The sequence below is a fragment of the Brachycentrus maculatus genome, unplaced genomic scaffold, assembly GCF_059751285.1.
Source record: "Brachycentrus maculatus isolate JH-2025_06_01 unplaced genomic scaffold, ASM5975128v1 h1tg000134l, whole genome shotgun sequence".
Taxonomy (NCBI): Eukaryota; Metazoa; Arthropoda; class Insecta; order Trichoptera; family Brachycentridae; genus Brachycentrus; species Brachycentrus maculatus.
Genome location: NW_028280887.1, coordinates 1,436,720 through 1,464,130, shown reverse-complemented (window position 1 = coordinate 1,464,130; position 27,411 = coordinate 1,436,720). Strand labels below are relative to the sequence as shown.

General features: G+C 34.7%; 2 protein-coding genes across 5 annotated transcripts in view; both read left to right on the top strand.

Moving 5' to 3' along the window:
• Positions 1–71: 71 nt before the first annotated feature.
• Positions 72–21,390, top strand: LOC148309287 (fatty-acid amide hydrolase 2). The gene is made up of 11 exons (XM_088260365.1): positions 72–202; positions 311–557; positions 663–789; positions 5,658–5,829; positions 8,387–8,511; positions 9,119–9,208; positions 10,101–10,332; positions 12,596–12,779; positions 14,329–14,451; positions 18,805–18,942; positions 19,701–21,390. Exons 2-11 carry the CDS (start codon positions 321–323, stop codon positions 19,845–19,847), a joined length of 1,575 nt encoding a protein of 524 aa, XP_088116491.1. The 5' UTR covers positions 72–202; positions 311–320; the 3' UTR covers positions 19,848–21,390.
• Positions 21,391–25,258: 3,868 nt separating this feature from the next.
• Positions 25,259–27,411, top strand: part of SamDC (S-adenosylmethionine decarboxylase) — a 42,683-nt gene continuing 40,530 nt past the window's right edge. For all 4 annotated transcript variants that reach the window (XR_015837569.1, XR_015837568.1, XM_088260376.1 and 1 more), the window contains exon 1: positions 25,259–25,497. Coding sequence is in view for 2 of the 4 variants with exons in the window: in XM_088260376.1 (XP_088116502.1) it covers positions 25,376–25,497 (122 nt within the window). In the remaining 2 variants the exon portion in view is untranslated. The remainder of the gene's footprint in view (positions 25,498–27,411) is intronic.

Below are 27,411 nucleotides of genomic sequence, written 5' to 3'. Positions count from 1 at the left end.
TTCCATAGCCCATAAAAAATAAGTTGCTATTCTAAAAAAAATGTCTTGTGTCATGTTCAGTTTCCGTATTTCTACTTGTTGCGTTAGTCTATGGTGACATGAACTTTAATTTTACGTCGCTTCTGAACTTTTTTGTTTTCTATCGAAAATCTAAACCGGTTCCCCGTGATTTAACTTCTGATTGCGGAAAATAATAAATCTGGTACGTATTATAATTTTAATGCTTATCTCTTTTTGAATTATAATTCATAAACGCTGTGTTTGTTACGTAGATAAATGGAATAAATTTCATGAATAATTTCCATTTCAGAACATTCAAAATGAGTGAGTTTTGTCAGATATTAATCCAAATATTAATTTGGGTACGAGTTCAAGTCGACTTCTTGATTGACTTCTTGGCTTCGTTATATTGGGAGCCTAAAAAGGAAATTATTCCACCACTAGATGATCAAACCAAAATTCTACTCGAAAGCGCCACATCACTCGCATTAAAAATACGAAAGAAACATTTGAAATCGGAAGATCTTCTTAAGATTTGTATCGAGAGAATAAAACAAGTATGTTTATATTTTAAATTTATTAGCAATATTACCCCTCTTTCAACAGCTGATATTCTTATCTTGAATTATCAGGCCAATATATTTCAAAAATATTTTATTTAGGTAAACCCAATAATAAATGCTGTAACTGATGAAAGATACGATGCAGCCATTAAAGAAGCTAAAGAAATAGACAGACAAATAGATGGTGGTCTTTCTGAAGAGGATTTTAAAAAGAAGCCATTCTTGGGTGAGCACTAAATATTAAACTTCTTCCTCTTTGTCCCTTATCTTCATTCAAAGGTGTATAGGGCACTGCATTAAATAATGCAAGGTATTCGGTCGCACAATTCAGTTGCCAGTCCAGGGTAACATAGAATACATTAAAGATTTATATTATCCACCGACACTTCGTGATGGAATTGCATTTTTAATATATTATTAGATTAAAACCAATATTTTTAGCTTTTCCACTTTATTTTTATTTGACCAGCGACCGGGTTTCGTCGTTACCGACATCATCAGACTGGTCTGATGATGTCAGTAATGACGAAACCCGGTCGCTGGTCAAATAAAAATAAAGTGGAAAAGCTAAAAATATTGGTTTTAATCTAATAATATATTAATACATTAAAGTGTAAAAAAGAAAATTGTGATCCTACCTGCAGTCAAATTAGTTGGAAAAATATTTGATTAAGGATTTTTTTAAAAAAGAACTCCGCTGTCAAGCCAGATCAGGTTGTTTGCCGCGAAACAAATTATGTTATATCATATTCTTCTTCATCTTTGATGAGATGTCAAAAAATAATATGAAAAAACTCCTGTAATTGGAGATAATCCAGATTTTGTGAACAAGTATTTGGACACACTCAAAATGTTGTATGTTATATCAAAATGAAAAATAAATTTAATATAGCGCACTAAACAAGAAACCTGTTATTACAAAATTGTACAATTATACAATATTTCTTGTTAATGCACGAAATTGTCTAATCCTCGGTACTGTTAATTAGTGATAATTATGAACTAATAATGATCGATTCCCTATGTTCTATTATCAAGTCTTTATACAGTGATGCCATACTTAATTCATTCCAGGAGCAAATTCGTTATGTAAAACGCGTTTTCTCATAACAATACATATTTTAAAAAAAATGATTTTTCTGTAGCATAAAATACGGTATTGCAACTTAAAAAAGATTTGTTTGAAAATGCCATAACTAGGTGAAAAAATTGTCACAATATTAATTCTTATGTGTTTTTTTTAATAAAATACAATTTTTTTTTGGGTCAATTGATCTTGCATCCCTTATGTCACTGCAACGATATTAGGTCTATTGTGACCAAAATACAACTTAGTAGACTCAAAAAAATCTGCGTTTGATTTAAAAATTAAAACATGAAATAAAAAAGATTCAAAGGTTTTTTTTTTAGTTAGACAAATTTATGAAAGTCTACCGAGGCTTGTAGCGTCAAACCCTCTTGTTCCGTCCTTTGCTTCTTGGCTGCTGGCTTCTTGAAAAACCTTTCCAAGATTGTCCGTTTCTCCCTCTTCAACACCTGCAGGAAATAGCTGGCAAGGGTGTCATTGTTGAGATGGTTGATCCCGTTGGCCTCAGCTGAGTTTGGATAGTGAGTGTTGGTAAACTCCTGAACCTCTGCCCACTTGAGCTGGATGTCCTCGATGGCAGCAGTTGAGATTGGTTGATTTGATTGCTCCTCCTTGCTGTCAGATGAAGCTTCATCATGTAGCTTGTTTGGCTACAATAGTTTAGAGACTAGAAGGAATGTGTGTTTGATTACGCATTTTTATCGATTGTTGCGCGGTATGATCGATAATCCTGAAATTATCCGGAACATTGGTCTGTATGTTCCCGATAGTTACCTAAGACAGCGTCGACATAGATTGTTTCACATTCCTATACACAGGACCAACCTGCTGATGGTTATGCCTGTAGGAAGAGCTACCAATATGTTGAACAATATCTCATTGAATATTGATCTGTTCCATGTGTCTGAAGGAGTTTTCCGAAGCGGGATTCTTGTACACCTTTAGCAATAGTTGTTGCATATTTTCGATTTTTGTATGTATTTAATGTATGCGCTTTAAATTTTTTAGTTTGTAATGTATATGTTAATTAAAAAAAAAAAATTGAAATTGAAATATAGCCTCTTCTTGACATTCATGCTGTAATGCAGTTGTACAATGGCTTAAATAACACATACTGATGAAATATGACATAGTAACCTAGAAAAACGAAATTAGCATCTTCGGGCATGTGCCTTTATTATCAGTTCAAAGCCGACTAAATAACAGTGCCCTTCATATTGCCGATTCAGCTAAAATTCTGCAAACTTAATTAATATTCACAAATTATACTGTTTCTTCGGAATCAAAATATTGTCTTGCAGTGGCAAAATAGTTTGAAAAACAGTAAAAATTATGACTTATATATTTTTTTATTAAATGTCCAAAAACAAAAGAATGGTACTGAATCAAATTTTTGCTTAGTGTAAAAAAATGAAATGCTTTACACATTTGAGCTGAGTTCTGACAAATGACAAAATAATAAGGATATTAAAAGGTGTCTGAAAGAGTTTTCCGAAGCGGGATTCTTCTACACCTTTAGCAATAGTTCTTGCATATTTTCGACTTTTGTATGTATTTAATGTATACGCTTTAAATTTTTTAGTTTGTAATGTATATGTTAATTGAAAATAAATAAATTGAAATTGAAAATTTAATTGAAATGTTGCTAGACTAGAAGCGCTTGGAGCTCTTTGATTATCAGCTCTTCTTGGTGTTCTTCAATCCTCCTCTTCTACTTCCAATTCCAAGTCAGTTCTATAAAACGAGGTTTGTTGCGTGAGTCGCGTAATAGACAAACAGAAAGTTCGTTGTGCACTACGTTAGTTATGCGAAACATAGTAAATTAAATATCTTAAAATAAAGGTGTCCATATATCGCTCACTCCTTTCAACAACGTCAAATATCAAAAATCGTCAATTTTCAGTTGTGCAAGTTTTCAGAATGCCCAGAAAATGTACTATATTCCAGCAAAAGTGGCATATTTTTAACTTAATATTTACCCGCTACAGGGCAGAAAGTGTTGTTTTTGCATTTTGAAGAAAAGGTATTGTTTAATTATTTTTTTAAATACACTAAATAATTTTCAAATGGAGTAAAAACCTTCAAGTTTTACCTAAAAAGATCTGTTGCACAGTAAAAAGTTCAATAAGTGGCTTTATATTAATTTTTAATACATTTTATTATATTCTTAAACTTTAAAAATGATCTGAAAAATCAAGTTTTTTTTATAAATGACACTGTTGAAAGGAGTGAGCGATATGTGGGCTGTTTTTCTCTCCTTAAAGTGTATCATGTCAGGGGGCCATTCAAACATACAGGTGCTTGACAATTTAAATCACAACAGATCTTATCTTTGATACTGATAAATTTGTTTTTATTACCATTATCTCTTTTTCAATCTAGACAAATTTACTTAAGTAATCATATATTTTTAAAGCAGTAAAGATAATATTTATTGCATAACCTCAAATGATATAGCTACTTATAACATTACAAATCAAATATGCAATAAAGAATTCAACAGCATCGTAAAACTGAGTAAACAAAATGTGATTGATAATATTAAACCATACCGCTCCCTAGGTGGAGCATATGGAGTCCACAAACTGTCTCCAGGCTTTTCTGTCGGCTGCCAGCTCCCTTGCATCCTCCCAAGTCAGATCCGCTTCCCGAAGTTCTGACGAGAACTGCCGATGAATTGTCAGCAGTAGTCGTCCTGGGCGGCGCGAACCTGATGCCTTGTAATAGAGGCAAGCTTTATTAAGGCTCTCGGGAGTACATGGCCAAGCCAACTGAATCGCCTTTTCTTGGCGACAGTTGTGACCAAGATTTGCTGCGTTCTACGCAGCAAATCTTGGTCACATCTCTTATCTCTTCATTCCTCACAAAGTCAAACCACCGCACGCCTAAAATTCTCCGCAGACACCTATTCTGAAAACTCAGTACACGGCTGCTCTGGGCCCTTGTAAGGTGCTAGGATTGATAAACCATATGCTAAATAATCAATCACTTGCGATTTTGCATCAGTCATATTTGATGTCAGTCCACAAACTGCATCCAAATTCTGTCGGCTATCAGTTCCTTTGCATCCTCCCAAGTCAGCTCCTCGTCCAGATGTTTAAATGAGAACTGCTGATGAATTGTCAGCAGTGGACATCCTATGCGGGGGAACCTGGTGCCTTGTAAAAGGGGCAAGCTTGGTGGCAGCTCTCAGGAGAGCCATTAACTAAATTTAGGCGATTATCTATGAATTCAATTTTTTCCGGATTTTAAATCATTCATTTTTATATATCGCTCACTCCTTTCAAGGACGTCAAAAATAAAAAAAACTCGATTTTTCAGGAGACCGTTTTTAAAGTTTAAAAATATAACACCATGTTTTAAAAAATAAATATCAAGCCACTTATTTAACTTTTTATTGTGTAACAGATCTTTTTAGGTAAAACCTGAAGGTTTTTTCTCCATTTGAAATTTTTTTAGTATATTTAAAAAAATAATTATACAATACCTTTTCTTCAAAATGCAATAACAACATTTTCTGCCCTAAAAACTCCTAAATGTTGTTTTTATTGTGCATTGCTTAGCGAATATGTCAACTCCAAATGACAACTTATGAGCTACGAATGGAATCGCCCAAAAACAGTATGAAGCTGTGCATACGTAAAGTGCAGCACACACACAAAAACCTACTGTTCGGATTTTTTTCTTCTAGGAACAGAAATTGGAAAAATATCAAAAATAAGACTGTTACTTAAATCCAATTGATTATTAATAATATTAATTTTTTGTTTTATCGCTTTTTTAATTTCCAAAATCTCTAAATTATGCAATGAGTTTATTTTTTTATTAGAATGTAGTATTTCAATACCATTTTCAAAATAAAAAGTATGATTGACTAATCAAACACACTAACTAATAAACTACAGAGTAATGTATCCAACTTTCTTAATTTTAAATTTTAGTCTATTTCACTTTAAATTGAAGAATACTTTCTAAATAGTGTTTAAATAATTTATTGGTAATTTTAGGAGTACCATTCACTGCCAAAGAAAGTTATGCTGTGCAAGGTTTGGGGCACACTCTGGGACTGGTCGCCAGGAAAGGGATGACGGCGGACGAGGATGCGGAAGCTGTGCGCATCATGCGGGAGGCTGGAGCCATTATCGTGGCGGTCTCCAATGTTCCAGAAATAAATAAATGGTAAATATTCATTAGTATTTACAGAAAACCCATGTTACCAAAACCAAAAAATTATTCAAGAAAAAAATTTTTGGTTTTGCTTGCTTATAGCTTATGACTATGATATAAAATTATTAACGAACTAACCATCACGTCGCTTCCCCACAAGGGAGGCAGAGAGAATAGAACGTCTCACTACTCCGCTTTGCAAATATTCTTTGTCTCTTCCACGTTCATGCGTGTCCTCGTACCAGTGGCGGTACTTCCCTAGAAGCCCAAAAGCCCGGCTTGCCTAACAACTCCAAATAAAAATGACTAAATCTAGACCAAATGATTAAAAATATGTAATTAATGTATGACTATTTTTAAATTATGGCACGCTTACATGATTATTAAACTCTATGCATGCCATTATATGGTGATGGTTCTTATTGGTTATGGTTAATATCTGAGGAAGATATTTTATTATAGTGAACAATTTCTTTATTTCAAGGTGATGGCTATACCTTACAAAAGTTACATGTTAGCATATTTTTATAATGATTACAATACATTGTTTATATTTATAATACTTTCTGGGTGCTTACTATACTGGGAATAATATGAGGTTAATAAATTATAGGTACATCATGTATTAACGAATGTGAAAAATAATGGGCTTGCCTTACTGGTATACCCTAGGCACGCCACTGCCTCGTACATACTCGGTAATTATTTCGACCTCTAACCCAACCACTTTCAAGTATTTGATGTACCTGATCATGCCAAGTTTTCCTTTACTTCTATTACCAACCACATTTGCCTCCTAAGTTTGTTTTACTGTTTTTTTGTCAGCCCCGTAAATGCCCAGACTTCCATATTCTTCTTCATCTTTGATGAGATGTCAAAAAATAATACAGTTTTGTCCGCAGAAATTCACTCCCGAACAAGTTTATAAAAAAATATACATAAATATCGAGCCTTCATATTTAACAGTTGGCGTGTAAAGGAACTGTTTCGGTCAAAATCTGTGTATTTTTCAGAATAATTTATGTATTAAAATAGTATTAATAAATGTACGCGAGAAGAACAAAGAGACGCAGTTCATCGACTTTAATTTTGTTTATAATATTGTCCCCACCACATGTAACTCCTTTAAAATCATATATAAGGGGTGGCGGACTAATTTCAGTGTGCTCAGATTAAATAATATTCAAAACGTGTATACGCCGCGCTCGCTCTGTTTTTATATTGGTGTCGCTTTGTTCTTCTCGCCCCTTGTGTTTTGTAATTTTCGATAGATTGGTGTAATTCTGTTATTTTCACATTTATAACTTTGTAATTTTTAATAAATAAAAGATTGTCTTCATTTGCGCGTTTCCGTCTTCCTAATGAAAAGTGTTCCAGTACCGTTAGCAGTAACAGGAACATTATTGAAAATATCACATAATTGAGTTTTAATCATGTGCCTACAAAGATTAACATCGAGGTGATTAAACCTATTACTGAAGTGCTCGTAACCAAATTAGAATAAATTTCCATAATTGCTTATTTTGAATAAATATTCACACTTTAATTTATTGACAAAATTCTTTGACATCGCCATTAAAAATCGAATTACTTCTCCTTTTTGTGCCATAAGGTTAGCAATTGTCAATTGTGTCGCCTACTTTTAAAATCGGCCAGATCCATGTAAGTTAATTTTCCAAAAAAACGCAAAATTCTCCGGGTAACATTTATGTTTAAAATATTTGTCTATCTTTCGAAAAAATATTATGAAATAGAGAAATTTCCCTTTTTTTTTTAAAATTATTCAGTCTTAAAAAAAAACACGAGACACAAACCGATAATGACATCATCAAAAATTTTGACTTATCCCCACTCTCTGATTAGCCGATATGGGTCAGAAGGCAAGTTCCATGAATATCGCGGAAATTAGAATACAACGCTGTCTTTAAGTATTTTTTAGCTGGGTTTTCACGTAATAAATATTTTAAACAATAAAACCCACAATTGTCATTCCGATAGAGTATTTATTTTAAAATCTTATAAAATTAGATCTGGCAGATTTTGAAAGTAGGCGACACAATTGTCAATGGCAATGTTTGCGCGTTGTCACCATGGTTGTTTAATCTGTAAATGGACCATTGTATGCGAGATGTTGAAAGTATGGGAATCGGAACGAAAATGACAAATATGTCTGTTTGTTCAACATTTCACCCATCATTGAACACCCATATTGCATTACTTTAAGAAATAAATATTAATCAATGGATGTCACCTATGTTCAGATGGAGCAATTACATTTTTTAATGGGAGAATACACCATATATTTTAATACTAACACACTAAGGATAGGAGAGGTATTTCTACCCGTTGGGTCGATTGATGCTTAAGGACAGAAAGGGTATTTTTACTTTCTGCGCCCGCCTCATTTCAAATTCAAAATATAAGGAATTATTGATTGTTTTTATGTGAATATTATGTACCAATCTCTTCTTTAAGGTCTAAACTATATGTACACAATTATCAAATCCCGTTGCCAGCAGTCCGCAAGCGTAAAAAACACCCGCCTTTAGTGTGTTAAAATAATTTTCAGGCAAGAAACACGTAACATGCTGTTTGGGCAGACGAACAATCCCTACAATACGGGAAGAACTGTGGGAGGCTCATCCGGGGGGGAAGGAGCTCTTGTCTCTGCTGTGGCATCACCCATTGGCATTTGTAAGTATTCCTTACCACATTCTGTGCATCCAACTAGCATCCTGTGTCCTGCTTTCCGCAGGGATAGGCAGAGAGAATAGAATGCCACACTGCATTGTCTTTGCAAACAATTTTGACCAATGCTCCGGATAATTTCAGGATTATCAATCATATCACTACTTTACAATTCTTCCACATTCATGCATCTCCTCATACATAATAATAATATGAGACCCTTATCCGCATACCAATGGTGAATAGGGCACTGCGTCATATAAACGAAATGTTATCTTGATCGTTTACACATGAAAGAAAAGTGATCAGCACTCCGCTTCAGGTACTAGTCCAGGGTAATATTGAATAAATAAAAGAGTGAAAAAATCACTTATATTTATTTGACCCCCCCCTGGGAATTGAACCCAAGACCTCCAGAACGGTAGCCGAGCATGCTGACCATTATACTACGGAGGCGGACTAAACACATACTTACCCGCCGATTATTCGGACTCTAGACATGACTATATTAAGAATTTGAAATACTTGATCATGCCTACGTTAGGGAGAATGTATCTTTTATGTTAGTACATAAAGCATAGAAATTATGTGCATAGTTTTCTTATTCTAACAGGCTCAGATATTGGCGGTTCGACCAGAATGCCGGCTTTCTACTGTGGATTATTTGGGCACAACCCTACCGCAGAAACAACCAACATGAGAGGTACGTTATTTCTATTATTTTAACTATTAAATCGTAGATTGAAATTTTGTATTGATATTTCCTTTTCTTTTCTATTTTTGAGACGTCTGGAAATACATTCTTCTTCTTCCTTCTTATAGATCCTCGGATCTGTCTGTTCCGTTATCCATCTCTTGTGACATGGACTGTCAGCGGTAACGCCATAGTTTAGGGGTTTTCTTCCTTCTTCCTTATGGGCTCTCTTGAAGAGCAATATGGGCCAGTCTATTTCCTTGCATTCTATAGGGCATTCCAGAATCGTCTTTGCTGTCTTCCTTATATGAATATATCCTATATACATTTTCCTACTGTATGTTTTCCAAATTTCCGTGTTCCTTTTCGGTCTCTTAATGTGTTTCCAGGTGTGTACCTCTATGTCTCTACTGGGGTGAAGCAAGGCTGTGTACTAGCCCCGTTTCTCTTCATCATTATGTTCGACTTCATCCTACGAATGTCCATCTCACCGGATCGAGGAATTGCAGTGAGTCCAGCTCAGAAATTATGCGATTTAGAATATGCGGACGATGCAGTTCTAATAGAAACATCGATCGGAGCCCTGCAAGATATAATTGACTCCCTCCAAATAAACCTGTCCTTAGAATGCCACCTGAGAGCATCAACCCCTCATGTCTCTTCTTCCCACCTCGAGGATTCCGGTGCCCCGGAAGGCCGCTGACGACCATTCACCAACTATACTCAGCACTTCGAGATGCCAAACTGACCTGGGAGGAAGTCAAGGAGATGGCGCGTGATAGAGTACTTGCAGACGTCTCGTGTTGGCCATATGTTCCACCTAGGGAGCGAAGATGGAAAGAAGAAGAAGAAGACCTCTATATCCTCATTTCTGAAGTATAAACTTGTTTTATTATTTCAGGTGGCACACTCCGCACTGGGAGGGAAAAGAATACTATGGTGTCCTGCGGAACGGTTGTGAAGCACAGCGAAGACTTGCTGCCGATAATGAAGCTTCTGACTGCGGAACATTCCAAGACCCTGAACCTCGATGCCCCCGTAGACCTGAAGAAGTTGAAATACTTTTATGTCACTCATACCGGAGACAACCGCTGCAGTTCTGTGCATCCTGACTTGAAGAAAGCTATGACAAAGTGAGATTACTTTCATTATAATAATAATAATTAGATTTTTATTAATCCAGGATTCAGACCTCACATACTAATAAAAGAGTTTCTGCTCAATAAAAAGCTTCTTTTCATCTCACCAATAGATGTCTCTAGTGAAGTTCTAGTGATACAAGAATAATGTTTCAAAAATTGGTTTATATATATAGAACTTCCAAGAATTTGAGTAGTGTAGTTGTCAATAATGGGTAGAATTGGTGAACGTTACACATGTGTAAAGTGGTCACTTAAACCATCCTATGACGGTCGTCAGCCCCGTAAATGCCCAGACTTCCATGTTCTTCTTCATCTTTGATGAGATGTCAAAAAATAATATGATAATAATTAGATATTAGAAAGGAATGTAAGGCTGGACTAAGAATAATTGAAAAGGCTGTGAAAAATTCTTTAAGGTGGTATGTACATATGGAGGGAATAGAAAAATGAGGGAATGACTTAAAAAGTATACATATTTGGCAAATGTAAACGGGAGAACAGAACGAGGACAGTGGTTTTTTCACTCTAATATTTATTCAATATTACCCTGGACTGGTACCTGAAGCGGAGGGCTGATCACCTTTCCATCATGTGTTGACGATGAAGATAACACTGCGTTTATATGATGCAGTGCCCTATGCACAATTGGGGTGGGAATAAGGCTTTGAAGAAGAAGAAAATATGTAATTAGATGCATGGATGTGCTAGGAGTGTCAGGACAGAAGAGTGTGGCGTTCCATCAGTAAACAACGTGATGGTAGTACTAGTAAAATTTTGGATAATTTATAAATTGCCATTATTGTAAAATACTCCTACACGGGCTCTTCACTATGATTTAATTTGAGAAAAGGAAATGATTCTGCAAATAAATGCGTTTTTTGTTTTTTTTTTGTTGGTAAAGATCACTTTACCTATGATAGTTGTTGTAGCTGATCGAAGCGTGAGATGTCTGTAAGCTAATTTGTCTGGAATGCATATTTTTTTGATACTCTGGAGCCATATAATACATTTATTTATAAATTAGCAGAGAATTTATACTTTTTCCATGGGGCGGGAAGCCTTTTCCTTTCTTAAGGTCACATTAATTTATCTGATTTTATGTATTCCGAAATAACGTATAATGTACCCAGCTACCCTTACCCGTCACATGTCACAATCTTTATTCAGCATACCTGTCCTTGGAACTAATTATGCGCGGCGTTCACCTATATTTCAAATGGCTAGTGTGTACAACTCATGTTTTAGCCAAGTTGACATTTTCAGTTGCGGAAAATCTGTGTTGAAAAGTCGAATGGTGAGGATATTGTCCTCTCAGGATCTTCAAAAACTATGCTTCTCAGCATTGTATGTATGTCCCTACTAGAATCAACATCACACACACACTAGAATTAACATCACACGCACACACATTCATTCATTTGCTAGATCTACACTAAATATTGTGTACTAATCTTTATGTTTCTTTGGTTAACTTTAATTGGCTTGTTAACCCTTAGAGTGTGAACGGTCGATAGATGGACTCTCTGTTAATGCGTATAAAGTGTGGAGCGTCGGAATACCGACTATTGCGCAATTTTTTAAATTTTTTATTTATTTTATTTTATTTTATTGGAAGGAAGAACAACAGTTACAATATATGATACATCAGAATACAAAAAATAAAATCATGAGTACCAATTACAGTTCTTCACAACTATGCATAAGAGAGGTCTATATACAGGAAGAGACATGAGACAAGGATGGGATAAAGAGAAAAGGAGATGGCAGTGATAGGAAAAGAAGAAAAGGAAAGGACAGGGAATAGAATTACCTTTTTAGGTTTATAAGGTTTCGAACAATTTAGCTTTAAAGTTTGAAAGATTGAAAGATTGAAAGATTTTGATTTAGGTATCGACCTGTACGGACATGTCTTAGCGCGCGCGCATGTATAACATTTTTAATAAGTTAATAAAATTTATAAATAACCATTTAAAATTATTTTGCTGTGAATTTAACATTGATTTTTGTATTTTTTTAAGTAAATTTTTTTATTTCTACATACAAAATGTCAAATTCGTCAAGTAGTGATGCTGAAAAGCAATTAGCAATTTATGTAAAATATGTGAAAATAAGCTCAGCACTATAAGGGTTAATGTATGTCTTTTAATTGTTTTGTTTTACATATGTTGCTGTTGTTAACCAAAATAAAAAAAAATAAAAATATATACATATAATGTTACAATTAACATCAAAAAATCTGTAAATATGATTTCAGAGTTGTGGAGAATCTGAACGAGACCGTGGCAGTGGACTCTCCCCCAGTGAAAGTAGAGTTTGAAGGTTTCAAGTACATGTTTAGGCTGTGGAGGTATTGGATGAGCAGAGAACCAGCAGACTTTTCTCTATTGCTCGGAAACCAGACCTACCACGTCAACGGCATCATTGAATTGGTCAAAAAGGTACATATATCGCTCACTCCTTTCAAGAACGTCATAAATCAAAAATCGTCAATTTTCAGCTGTGCATGTTTTCGGAATGCCCAGAAAATATACTATATCCCAGCAAAAGAGACATATTTTTAACTTAATATTTACCCGCTACAGGGCAGAAAGTGTTGTTTTTGCATTTTGAAGAAAAGGTATTGTTTAATTTTTTTTTAAATATACTTAATATTTTTCAAATTGAGAAAAAACCTTCAAGTTTTACTTTAAAAGATCTGTTGCACAGTAAGATGTTCAAAAAGTGGCTTGATATTTATTTTTCAAGCATTGTATTATATTTTTAAACTTTAAAAACGGTCTCCTGAAAAATCAAGTTTTTTTATGACGTTCTTGAAAGGAGTGAGCGATATAGTTCATGAAACATAATCCTAAAACATTATTCTAGTTTTGATATATCCAAGTTTAACCTAAAATTTATTATACTTATAAGCCTTATCCCCACCCAATGGTGCATAGGGCACTGCATCGAATTGACGCAGTGCTATCTTGATCATTACTTACATGAAGGCAAGGTGATCACTCTTGCGCTTCAGGAACCAGTCCAGGGTAATATTAAATAAATATTTAGTGTAAAATCACAAATTTTTATTTCCCCCCCCTTGGGAATCGAACCCAGGACCTCCAGCACGGTAGCTAAACACGCTGACCATTACACCACGGAGGCGGACAAAATTTATACCTAAAAACTAACAAGCTTACCTAATTTCACTCCGTAGAGGTAGGTAGAGAGAATAGAACTCTAAACCACTCTGTCTTTGTAAACCTTTTAATAAATTTATCTCCTCGCACACACCCGCCAAATATTCCGACTCCTGACCCGACAAACCTAATCATGCCAAGTTTTCCCCGATCTTCCTCTGCTCCCTTTTCCAACATATTCGCTTCATATTCCGACTCCTGACCTGACAGCTTTCAAGTATTTGACCTGCTTCTGAGTATTCACTCTCAATCTTTACCAATCTTTCCATCCCTAGAAAATATATTTCCCAAATCATCTACCTATTCCATAATTTCATTTCATTCAAACCCTTATCCGCACACCAATGGTGCATAGGGCACTGCATCATATAAACGCATTGTTATCTTGATTGTTAACTCGTGAAGGAAAGGTGTCCAAGGTAATATTGAATAAATAAAAATAAGAGTGAAAGAATCACTTATATTTATTTGACCCCCCCTGGGAATCGAACCAGAGACCTCCAGTACGGTATTAATTTAATACATCCTCCCGAGTTTTTCTCGATCTTTCTCTGCTCCTTTTTCCAACTACATTCGCCTCATAAATTTGTTTTAACATTCTTTCTTCACTCATTCGATTCACATGCCGAAACCATCTCAACACACCTTTCTTGGTTTTATCGATAATGCTTATCTCAGCCTAGCATTCTTTTCTTATTTCACCATTCGAACATCTATCATACATGGTTTTGCCACACTTTTGTCTGAGATATAGATATCTGTATAAATAAAAACTATTCTATATTTTTATATACTGTTTTCTTTTCAGATATTTGGCAAGAGTACATACAGTTTGGCAGCCATTTTTGCGCTTATCGATGAACAAATTTTCCCACAGGAGAAAGAAGACTGGGCTATGCCGATGACAGAGAAACTCAAAAAGGAATTGGTGGTTGGTATTGTCCATATATGTATAGGAATATTATTATAAAATCAATATCAATGATTCCAGGACACCCTTTAACCATTCCTTTCCGGTGATGTGTAACTAGTACACATTGCTTGTAATAACATTTATATCTCGATAAATGTTATAAATACTCAGTTCAGATTTTAGATAATTCTTCACTATACATTTAACACGTTAAACGCCATGGAGGGCACCGTTGTCCTTCCTTGTGCTGGACTGAAGCGCCATGGAAAGCACCAGTGACCTCAATCAAGAGCTGTATTCAAAATGCTTTAACTATGGAACCCTTCGTCAAATCAAAAAATGAAATTAACTAAATACAGTAATTAAAGAAAACACTTCGTTTTTTACCACTTGAGTTTTATTATAGACTACATGTTTCAGAAGTTAAACTTCCATCATTCAGGTCTGTATAATAACTAAAATATAAAATATAAAATTTTTCTATAAATAAGGAGAGGGGAAAGTAAGGGGAAGGGGTTAGTCAAGGAACGGAGTTTGAAAACAAAGGAAAAATTGAAAAAAACTCAAGTGGTAAAAAACGAAGTGTTTTCTTTAATTATTGTAACATGTCTTACCACAAAGTTAATGCCGAAACAATAAATAAAATAACTAAATACATATAAAAAATTAAATTAACTAAATAAAAATTAAAATTGTACGTGAATTACCGAAAAAAAAATTCTTATGTATTTCAAAATTGACAAATTTTAGTATGGGCATTTAACGTGGTAAGCATTGAATGAAAAAAATGGGAACAATTACCACGTATCTTTCCTTATCTAAACATTTATAATCATGCACACAGCGATCCATGGAAAGATCCGTGCTTGGTTGAAGCCTAAAGGTGGAGACTGACCGGAGCATTTCGTCGTAACATCGCTCGCGGCGAGCATCACCGAGCATCTGAAACTATGGATGGAGCGCTCGATTCGGTGTACTGACCGCCTGAATGCTCACATCGTAACATGTTACGTTACGACGAAATGCTCCGGTCAGTCTTCACCTTAAGGGATAAAGCATGTTTTTATAAAAATTGAATAAATCAGGAACAGAACCAAAATAGCGGATATCACGGATTGCGTGACAAGACTCAAGTGCAATGGGCAGGAAATGTTGCAAGAAAGGACCCCACTAGGCGGACCCCAAAAATGTTGAGTTGGAGCCCTTGGGAGAATCGAGAGGCGTCAGAATACGCCAAGAAAGGTGGTCCGATGATATAGCCGCTGTGGGGAGTAGAAACTGGCTGCAAACAGCAACAGACCAAAGGGAATGGAAGGATACGGAAGAGGCCAATATACAGTAATGGAAAGAAGGCTAGAGAAGAAGAAGACTCAAATATCGTTTTGTTTAACCTTTCCGGTCCGGAGGAAAAAAAAATAATCCGTAGGTTCCGAAGGGGGTACTGGCAATACCCCAAGTAAAATGCTATAAATACAGTTTTTTTACAAATTCTACTTATGCCAAAATGTTTATCATACTATTGTTATTCTATTTTATCCATAATAATTTGATTTTTCTGCAATAAACATAATAATTTTCGAAAAAACATAGTTGCGAAGAAGTTCTCTGCGGTAATTGCATCCAATTCCAACCGAAGTTCAATCATCACTGGAGCGCTTCGGCCGGATGTTGGCCGGAACGATGCGTGCGGGGGGGGGGTGAGGAGAGAGAGTGAAGCATACTACACAGCGTGCTTATAATTTGTCATTATATTATGGGAAGAAAACAAAGAATGTTTACAAAATTCAGACATTAAAAAACAATATAAAAAATCACATAACGTTGAATGAACAGTTTGGACAGTAAAACTTTTTTACCTCGTGTTTATGTATTAAACATATAAATTCGTCACAAACAACACACTTTATTTTGTTTTTTTTTGTCAGATTTGCGGGGGCAGAAATTACAGCGACCTCGTTGTGTAGGTGGATTGAAAGCTGAAGTACATGGTTTATCTAAGGGGAATTCTTCCCCCATTTCATCTGCAAATAAGCTAAATGCCTTTTGATGGAGCTTATCATTTGATTTTAATCTGCTTCGTTTTCTTGCGTTATCTGTCACGAGCTCCATGGCCAATTGTTGAATAAATTTTCTTCTCTTACTTCTGTCATTTTGTTTCCATTCTGGATTTTTTTTAAGCCAAAGAAAATAAGAATTCAATGCCGCCATATCAAGGATTTCAAAAAAAATTCTAAGTGGCCATCTCCTTGTAGACCGGGCGCATGAATATTCTCTCGTTATTTTATCTCCCAAATCAACTCCACCTTTAGTTTTGTTGTAATGCAAAATTATTTCCGATTTTTTCTTATATCCAACGTCGACGCTTTTGTTATAAAACTCTGTCGTTAGAAGATTTACAGCAGTTTTAATTTTAGGAACATACGATACCAGGGTCATATTATTCGAAAACCCAAACAGTGAGGAAAATAACTCTCGTGAAGGAGATTTCTGAAATGCTACAGGTATTTCTCTTTTGTTGCTTCTCATTGTCCCCGTGAGAGAAAGTCCTTCCGCCATCAATGATTGTGCTAAGGCCACAGATGTGAAAAAATTGTCGACTGTAATTCCTCGTCCACTGCCAAAATACGGTGTGGCCATCTCCATCACAACTCTATGACCTTGATTCACCTCCCGTACATCGTTAATTTTGCCCGTGTAAATCTGTGCATTACAAATATATCCACTATCGGCTTCTGCCGCCACCCATATTTTTATTCCATACCTCCCTGGCTTACTTTTTATATACACCTTAAATGGGCAATTTCCCCTAAAGACAGCTAGGCGCTCATCTATTGATAAGTGGGATCCAGGTGAATAATTTATCGTGCAATTTTCCACAAACTGTTCAAAAAATAATTTTATTGCCTCATGTTTATGGCCAGACAGAGCCATCCTTTCATTTCTCGTAGCTTTGTTATCAAACCGAATTTTGCTATAAATAAACTGGAACCGGTCACGAGGCATTGCCGCTGCATAAAAGAACTGTTTAAATACTCTGTTGGTTTTCCAAAGCTCACTAATGTGTTGTTTTCTACCTCTATTTTTGCCAGATGCTAATAAAAATCCCATAAAAGCTTGTATTTCGCTTTCTGTTATTGCGTTTCCCGTAATACCTCGTTCTTCACAATATTTGTTGGTACAACGTATTATCTCAGTCATCATGGTAGGAGTAATAAAAGAAAAAAACATTTCTTTCATACTCTTTGCAGCTGCTAGTGGTCCAGCTATACCAGATGTTGATCTTATTATGTTGTGGGAATGGGTTTTTGAAGAAGGTGGAGGAATATCTGTCCATCTGTAGCCTGATTTGGAAGTGAACAAATTTTCTTCTTCATTTCTACAGTTGTCTTCTATATCTACGGACTCCACGCTGAAAGTTCTTCGATTATATAGTTATCTGTGTCGGAAACATCATCTTTATTTTCTAACCCTAAATCGCTTTCATCATCACTTAAAGATACATCAGTGTCCGTATCGTTCAGAAGTTGCTCAATCATATCATCTGTCAATTGTTTTCCACTCATTGTTAGGGTAAAGTTTATAAATATTAAAATTATGACAATTTAATTACAGTGTAAAAAGGCAGATTTTTATAAAATAAATGTAAAAATGCGATGCACCAAGAAATGTTAATAGATAATTTGAATAATTTATAATTTTTCTTAGCAACGAGAAAAAACACTCTGTATTTGCCAAATAACGTTTGGGTTTTGGGAACACAACACACACACGTGCAAACTTGGCGATGTACCACCGATAATTAAACTGTGGAGCGCTAGTAAAGAAATTGATACCCCCTTCGGAACGGGACAGTTAATTAAACTTGTTTAAATTATGAAATCGTCTTCTTCTTTGTGAGCCCCCTGTCTTCTACTGCTGGATACAGGCCTCTTCCGTATCTTTCGAAAATGTACTATATCCCAGCAAAAGCGGCATATTTTTAACTTAATATTTACCCGCTACAGGGCAGAAAGTGTTGTTTTTGCATTTTGAATAAAAGGTATTGTTTAATTATCTTTTTAAATATACTTAACATTTTTCAAATAGTGAAAAAATCTTCAGGTTTAACCTAAAAAGATCTGTTGCACAGTAAAAAGATCAGTAAGTGGCTTGATATGTATTTTTAATACATTGTATTATATTTTTAAACTTTAAAAACGTTCTCCTGAAAAATCAAGTTTTTTTATTTATGACGTTCTAGAAAGGAGTGAGCGATATGTGTTCACTGGCAGTATGCAGGATTCATACACTTTTCTTTTAAGACAGGTCGGAATCTGCTTACTTTGTAGAATTTGTGAAATCAAACCGTTATAAAAATATTTTGTTAAACAGGATACTCTCGGCCCCAACGGAGTTCTACTGTTCCACAGCACAACCCACCCCGCTCCATACCACTTCACGTGCTTCTTTAGGCCGTATAACTTTGGATATTGGGGAATTTTCAACGCTCTCCGTTTACCCGCCACGCAGGTCAGTATATTATTTTACAATAAGTTATGGATAAAAAAATTGTTTTTGGCAGAAAACCAAAGACTTTTGTGGATTTGCAGAAGGCGTACGATCAAGTTGATAGAACAAACCTGTAGAAGATATTATCTGAGTATGGAGTCTCTCTAACCCTAATCCGCACCCCAATGGTGCATAGGGCAAACGCAGTGTTATCTTGATCGTAAACACATGAAGGTGATCAGCCCTCTGCTTCAGGTACTAGTCCAGGGTAGTATTGAATAAATAATAAAGTGAAAAAAACACTAATATTTATTTAACCCCCCTGGGAATCGAACCTGGGACCTCCAGAACGGTAGCCGAGCGTGCTGATCATTACACTATGGAGGTGGACAGGGTGGAGTATGGAGTAAGGGAGCAAAATGATGTATGATAGGTGTTCACATGGTGATATAAAAAAGAATGCTAGGTTGAGATGAGCATTATCGATAAAATTAAAAAAACAAGTGAAGAAAGAATAGTAAAACAAATTTATGAGGCGAAGGGAAACTTGTCTTGATTAAGTATTTTGAATATTTGAACGTGGTCAGGTCAACAGTTAGAATAATCGGCAGATATGTGTTAGGAGATACGTGAATGAAGATTGTATACAAAAGCAGAGTAGTGTGGAGTTCTATTCTCTCTGAAGGGGCGTGATGGTTAGTTCAGGTAGTAAGAAAATGAAAAACGGAAACGTGTTTCAATAATTTTGTATGTTTTATGGAATTGTGTTGTTTTTCCAGGTTCCGCTGGGTTTAAATGATGAAGGAGTCCCACTCGGGATCCAGGTAGTAGCGGGACCAAACAACGACAGGCTATGCATGGCGGTCGCAAGACATCTCGAGAAATCCTTCGGCGGATTTGTTCCCCCTTGCAACACAATTGAATAAACATATTTTCCGGAACAAATCAATCAGTATTTTTATGACTTTCCATTACGTAAATAGTCTGTAGTGTTTATGCTAACTATAACTTGTATTTGTTTTTTATTTTATATAAGGTCAGATGGGTTGTATTTATGGTTGCGGTTTTAAAGATACTCATTTTAAATATAAGTTACACATTCTATTTATTCAACCCTAGACCACGGGACTTGTTTCAATGTACCTCAATACGGAACTATCGAAGAATATATGACTATAAGAAAAACTTACATTTTACCAAAAATGTTTACTAAAAACTTTTAATAACAAGTGCAACATGTTTTTTTTAGAACTTCATAAAAAATACAAACAAAAAATATTGGTAAAAAACTAAGATACGTACTAGTTGACATTACATTCTTTACATGTGTTGCCTCGGTGCTCCCCACAGCTTGAATGTCTGTCGTAATTTTTCCAAATATCCTGTAATCTAGGGTTAACCATTACTATTGTGATATAATTAATACAATCGACTATTATAAGAAAGTTAGGTACCTACACTCAAATTGCCTTAGAGAAAACATTGTCTATGTAAAAATCTTTACATCAAACCAATTTTTTTAAAGAGATATTATATTTTATTATGGATATGTTCTTATTATATACACTAATATCTCAATTTCATACAAAGATTTCAGACAAAACTGTATTGTAGTACATTTATAAATTTATTGGGAATGCACACACTTAACACACGATCAAAACGGTATAAACTCATTGGAAGTCGACAGCCGTATACTATACCGTAATAAATATAAGAAACCGCACTATTAAAACAGCATTATAGCGAAACAGCGTAAATAGCGGTGGCGCTAGGCGCGGTATTACTGTATTTACAAAAAAATAGTTTTGTTTTAATTTTCTTAAAATGTTACGGCCTCCCAGTAACAAATAGCCTTACTTATACATACCTCCTAGCGCTTAAAGTGTTTAAAATCTAAATCAAATTATGGTAGAGTGGGCTTCTAGGTGAGCCTAGAATCCCTGGCTCGAGAGAAGACTGACCACGGGACCACAAAGAAATTCAATTTACAGTTTACATTAGTTATTTTAAAAAACTATCCTCTTCCTACATTATTTTATATCATTCCTTCCAGAATACTACTATACATGCAATGTTTCTCTAAAATAATTTCAGTGCATGTTCTTTGATTTTCTTTTAATCATAAAAGTGATATTGATTTCCATTGTAGGAAGATATTTTTAAGCACGGTTAATATTTATAAATTTTATATATTCATCTGCGAATGAAGCGATGATTCAAAATGCCAAACACTTCACAAACGAATTTTAAATAAAGGAAATTATTACAATATTTTGAAATACTTATATCCCGGAAAAAATATCTACCTACTCCGGAACTCGGACCTTTGGATGTTGAGACCAGAGTAAGCCATTTTTTTTAAAAATATACTTCATTTTGTTGTAATCATTTTCTCTACTAAATATTTTATACTTTATATTTATTTGTTAAAATTTTAATAAAGGAACAAAGTAGGTTTATGATGTACTGCCTCTTCTTATTCTTTTTCCTTCTCATAGATCCTCGGATCTGTTTAATCCGTTATCCTTGTGATGGGAGGTCTTCCAGCTGGTCTTCTTCCATCTGAAGTACCATAGCTTTAAGGTAACGGAGAGCACAAACTTCAACTGCCTGAAAATTAAACTTTTTATTGAGCAGAAGCTCTTACATCAGTATGTGAGGCCCGAATCCAGGATTATAATCACATACATGAGAAACGCCAGAAAATATCATTTTTATTTTTATTATTTCAGCTTATAATTTGACCAGATAATTTATTTACAACATTTTGAGTGTGTCCAAATACTTTTTCACAAAATCTGGATTATCTCCAATTACAGGAGTTATTTTCATATTATTTTAGGACATCTCATCAAAGATGAAAAAGAATATGGAAGTCTCGGCATTTACAGGGCTGACGAACGTCATAGGCTGGTTTAAGAGATCACTTTACACATGTGTAACATTCACCAATTCTACCCATTATTGACAACCACACTACTCAAATTCTTGGAAGTTCAATATATATGAACCAATTTTTAAACATTATTCTTATATCACTAGAACTTCAATAGGACATCTATTGGTGAGATGAAAAGAAGCTTTTTATTGAGCAGAAACTAAAGTTCTATGTGTATAATCCAATTCACATATAGAACTTCCAAGAATTATATATTCAAGTATTTGGACGCACTCAAAATGTTGTAAATAAATTTCTGGTCAAATTTTAAGCTTAAATAATAAAAATGAAAATGATATTTTTTGGCGTTTCCCATATATGTGATTATAATCCAGGATTTGGAATTTAAACGATTGGAACCTGGCAAATGGCAGTGGTAGAAGAGGTTATGTCCCTCAGGAATGCATAGGCTTAGAGGTGGATGGAGAAGATGTGAATTAGCTCTACATTGAAAATGCACTTAAAGTGAAACTTTTTACATTGTAGAAACAGTCGATTTCATGCATTGCTCTCTTTGCATTTGTACGCGATTTTATTATTTCTGAATTAGAAAATGGTTATGTGGGATTTAATTGAAGAAAATCTCTTTCAATTGAATGAAATAATTTACAACATTATTTCTCATGTCGCTCACTCCTTTCAAGAACGTCATAAATCAAAAAACTTGATTTTTCAGGAAAACGTTTTTAAAGTTTAAAAATATAATACAATTGATTAAAAATAAATATCAAGCCATTTATTGAACTTTTTACTGTGCAACAGATCTTTTTACTTAAAACCTGAAGGTTTTTTCTCCATTTGAAAAATGTTAAGTATATTTTTAAAAAATAATTAAACAATACCTTTTCTTCAAAATGCAAAAACAACATTTTCTGCCCTGTAGCGGGTAAATATTAAGTTAAAAATATGCCTCTTTTGCTGGGATATAGTACGTTTTCTGGGCTTTCCGAAAACATGCACAACTAAAAATTTACGATTTTTGATTTATGACGTTCTTGAAAGGAGTGAGCGATGTGTGTGATTATAATCCAGGATTCGGATCTCACATACTAATATAAGAGTTTCTGCTTAGTAAAAAGCTTCTTTACATCTCACCAATAGATGTCTCTAGTGATTCATGAACAAGGTTCCTAAATTGGTTCATATATATAGAACTTCCAAGAATTTGAGTAGTGTGGTTGTCAATAATGGGTAGAATTGGTGAATGTTACACGTGTGTAAAGTGATCGCTTTAACCAGCCTATGACGGTCGTAAGCCCCGTAAATGCCCAGACTTCCATATTCTTCTTCATCTTTGATGAGATGTCAAAAAATAATATGAATGAAATAATTATTTCATTTATCAATTTCCATTAATTCATACAGTACCAAAGAAATGATGGGTTTATGATAGCCGAAGTATGATATAAATAATTTAGACTGCAAATTTTCTAAATAACGAGAGAATGCTGCGTCGATGGTAGAGTCTTATCTGGTTTTAGACTGACCTTTGGCAGTGTTGAATTTTAAAATTAATTTTTCATCCAAAAATCTTATCAATGTTTGAGCTTCGTCCGAGTTGAAGTCGGTGTTGAAATCACCACTCTAATTATTGGCATTTTGTCCAATTATTTTCTCAGCAAAAATATGTTTGAATATACTTCTAATAATGTGAAATTTTACATTTTAAATGTATCAAAATAAAAATATCCATTTTGATAATACTGAATTTGTTGAAAAAAATATCTGTCACATCCGTTGATATTTATTTAAAAGCTGTCCCACCGCATGCCCAGATCTGATACAGAAGCATCTAGGCTTCCTGACAGATCTGCTTTTGCTAAGCATTTTTTTTTTAACCAAGTTGCGAAATTTATTGAAAATGTGAAACAATATAACATTGTATCCCGATTTTACTGTGAATTTACATTTGAAAGCTTTCAATTTACATGTCACTGCCAATCTAAATAAATACAAGTTTGTAAATCTGTCGCCAAATATTCTAAAAGTACCCTGGTGCTTAGGCAGTAAAAGGGATTAGTATTCAGTTCACTTAGTCAGCTAGATCCGACCCGACGCTGGCCGGTACACAGACGCCCACAACCCCGACCAGCACAGCAGACAGACGGAACAGTGCAAAGACATTTACAGAGAATGGTCAGTCATCGCATTTCCACTTAACCATTATTCATCGACCGTTGATATTTAGAGTAAACATTGCAATGTGACGTAAGTTTTAAACCAGAATACTACAAGCTTACATTTAAACGTTTCACTTTTTCGGCTGATCCAGGCCAATTCTCTCTGCCGTCCCTAAAAAAGCTTCATTCCAAAATGTTTACTTGTATGTAATATTGCATTTATGTATATTTACTAATATTTAAAAGTTATATTCTTTAATTTAATACATGCTGAAAATATTTTTAGACTAGTCTAGAAATGTGTAAGAATTCATTACAATATGAAAATATATGTAATGTATAAATATAATTTTGCGAAAGAGGGTACTTTGTTCTGTTCGCATGTTGGCCAAACGCTTTGACTTGTAATTACAATTTTTGTTAAATATTAAGTTTTACCCCTTGCCATAACGCAACCTTCTTTGCTTAGTTTTAGATTAAAAACGTATAATATTTTTATGAAAAAAAAATATTTTGATTATTTTTCCGATTGTCCTAGGCTAGAATAATACGAAAAATAAATAGGCAACCTGACATGCCTACCCCCACACGTTTCTCCGCCGACGTTTTTCCCTTTCGGAATTCCAAATGCATATATTCCGCGCTTTTTTATTACCTAACGTCCAAGTGACTCTGAAATCTAGCTACGGCTTATGCCACACAACTTATCTTGGCACTACTTAGGTTTCAATTTTGAAAGTGTTATAGCCTATACTTGTGAGTGATTGGGTTTACTCTTTATGTTTAAAGTTACCTACTTTAATTTCATGAGTGAAAATTCCAAGGCGCTTGTTTTTTTTAAAATTAAAAATACTATTTTATCGTTCGGAATTTTGCATGGAATAAATCCATGCAAAATTCCGAACGACAAACCGTTCGCAATTCTGAAAGCTGAAAACGAAAGCTGGCTATAATCGTCGTAAGACTTAAAACCGGTTGACCGATAACAGCTGTTGTGATGTTATCGAATATATTACACAAACATGATGTAAAACGGTCAAAAATAGAACTAATCTCATTTTCATGCATTTATGTAAATTTTTGCATGGTCAAAATCATTTTTGTATCACCGATGGCGACGGTGGCGGCCTCGCCAATCCGAAGACAAGATTGTCGACATAAAATATTTTTTGTCGTACTGTATAAAAGCAGCAGCGAAATTCATGCGCAGACCACGTGCTATACCGCGCATCACGCCGGGCCGGTCTACGGCGAGAAATCGAAGTATTTTGCTGTCAGTTTTCTATAGACTTAGCGCGGGAGTGCTCGTCCGGCACATTACAAAGATTGAACTAGTATTTTCTATACCCAAAAGTTATTTATTTAGATAAATATAAGTTGAGGCAGCGTAGCGATGGCTGAAACCGAAATGTTAAGTAATTGTGATAAAGATGTGCCGTTTTTCGAAGGTGTAGAGAAATTACTGGAGATTTGGTTCGTTCCCACGAAGAACGCCGATTTGAGGAAAATTCCAAGGTACGAAATAGTTTTGGCAAACCTATTTATTTTTCGAAGGGATGCGATCCTTTTTGCGGGATGACATTGTTTATTGCCATTCAGAAAGTCGCAACAGTTGTCGCAAATTTTTCACTCGCCCGGCTGGAGCACAGGTACGATGCGCGGGCGCCGAAAATCTCGCAAATGTATAGTGTATAATTACGTCACGCACATAAATTTGTATATATTTTACCGGGTGAAATAGTATATAAACAAAGGTGGTATGGGGAGATTGGCGAATTTTCTAGACTTTCATCCGCCATTATCGCTTTGGTACACTTTACGATTTTCTATCTGAAGGCATCCAGAATTTGAATCGGACGTCTAAAATCTACAAATTCGAAGATGGGATGATTTATTTTTATTTTAAAGAATGCCTTCTTTTTGTTCACTTCCGCAGTGAAGTGGGTAGCATTTTTTACTGTCATGCAGAACATCTCAGGTTCACTTATCGTCTACACCCCATCAAACTCATTCCACTCCGAAAGCCATAAATCCAGAGCTCAGGACTGACGTCCCTACCTAAATGTAATCAATATAAAGTTGACATGACGTCGACTTGATTTATTTCGTTCAGAATTTCATTTATTTGTTAAAAAAATACATAAATACATACATTCATCTACACATATACATAATATATTTTTTGGGAAGACCCACCAAGCCACCCTATGTGTCTTGTCAATAAAGTTCTTTTTACATACTTTTTATATTTATCTTTTTTAACACACGCAAGTAAAGAAAAAAAGGAAAAATCAAAACTAATTGCAGTAATATGAGTCTTGTGAGATTCTTATAAGATTCAGAGACAAATATATCGCAATAATTTGTTAATTCATATAAAGTTTTCAGTAATAAAAGAAAATTCGGTATAAATAATATATTATGTTAATTTATACCGAAAATTTTCGAATTATTAATAATTATATCGTAAATTAATTTGGTCCGTCTTCCTATTGTTGTGGTTAGCGCGTTTGGCTACCGTCGTGGAGTCAATACCATATATAAATATAAGTTTTTTTTGTTTTTAACATCTCATCAAAGATGAAGAAGAATATGGAAGTCTGGGCATTTACGGGGCTGACGACCGTTATAGGCTGGTTTAAGTGATCACTTTACACACGTGTATCATTCACCAATTCTACCCATTATTGACAACCACACTACTCAAATTCTTGGAAGTTCTATATATATGAACCGATTTAGAAACCTTGTTCTTGAATCACTAGAACTTCACTAGAGACATCTATTGGTGAGATATAAAGAAGCTTTTTACTAAGCAGAAACTCTTATATTAGTATCTGAGGTCCGAATCCTGGATTATAATCACACACTTGAGAAACGCCAGAAAATACCACTTGCATTTTTATTATTTAAGCCTATAATTTGACCGGATAATTTATTTACAACATTTTGAGTGTGTCCAAATACTTAAACAAAAAATAAAATGAAAATAACTCCTGTAATCGGAAATAATCCAGATTTTGTGAACAAGTTTTGGACACACTCAAAATGTTGTAAATATAAGTTATTTTTTTACTCCAATATTAATTTAAAACCACTCTGGACTTGATCGTACATACTCAATATGTTGTGAAAGTTGTTTTCAGCAAATTATCGTTTATCGTTGTTGTGGGGAAGAAAACTGTGAGTCGAAACAAATGTGCAGTAGGGTATGTGAACCAACGGTTTCAGATTCACCCATATATTATTTAAATTGACACTAAAAATCCTTTTTTTATGAAATTATATAAAATCACATTTAAAACCCTTACCATAACTTATATCGCTCACTCCTTTCAACAACGCCATGTATCAAAAATCGTCAATTTTCATTTGTGCATGTTTTCGGAACGCGAAGAAAATGTACTATATCCCAGCAAAAGCGGCATA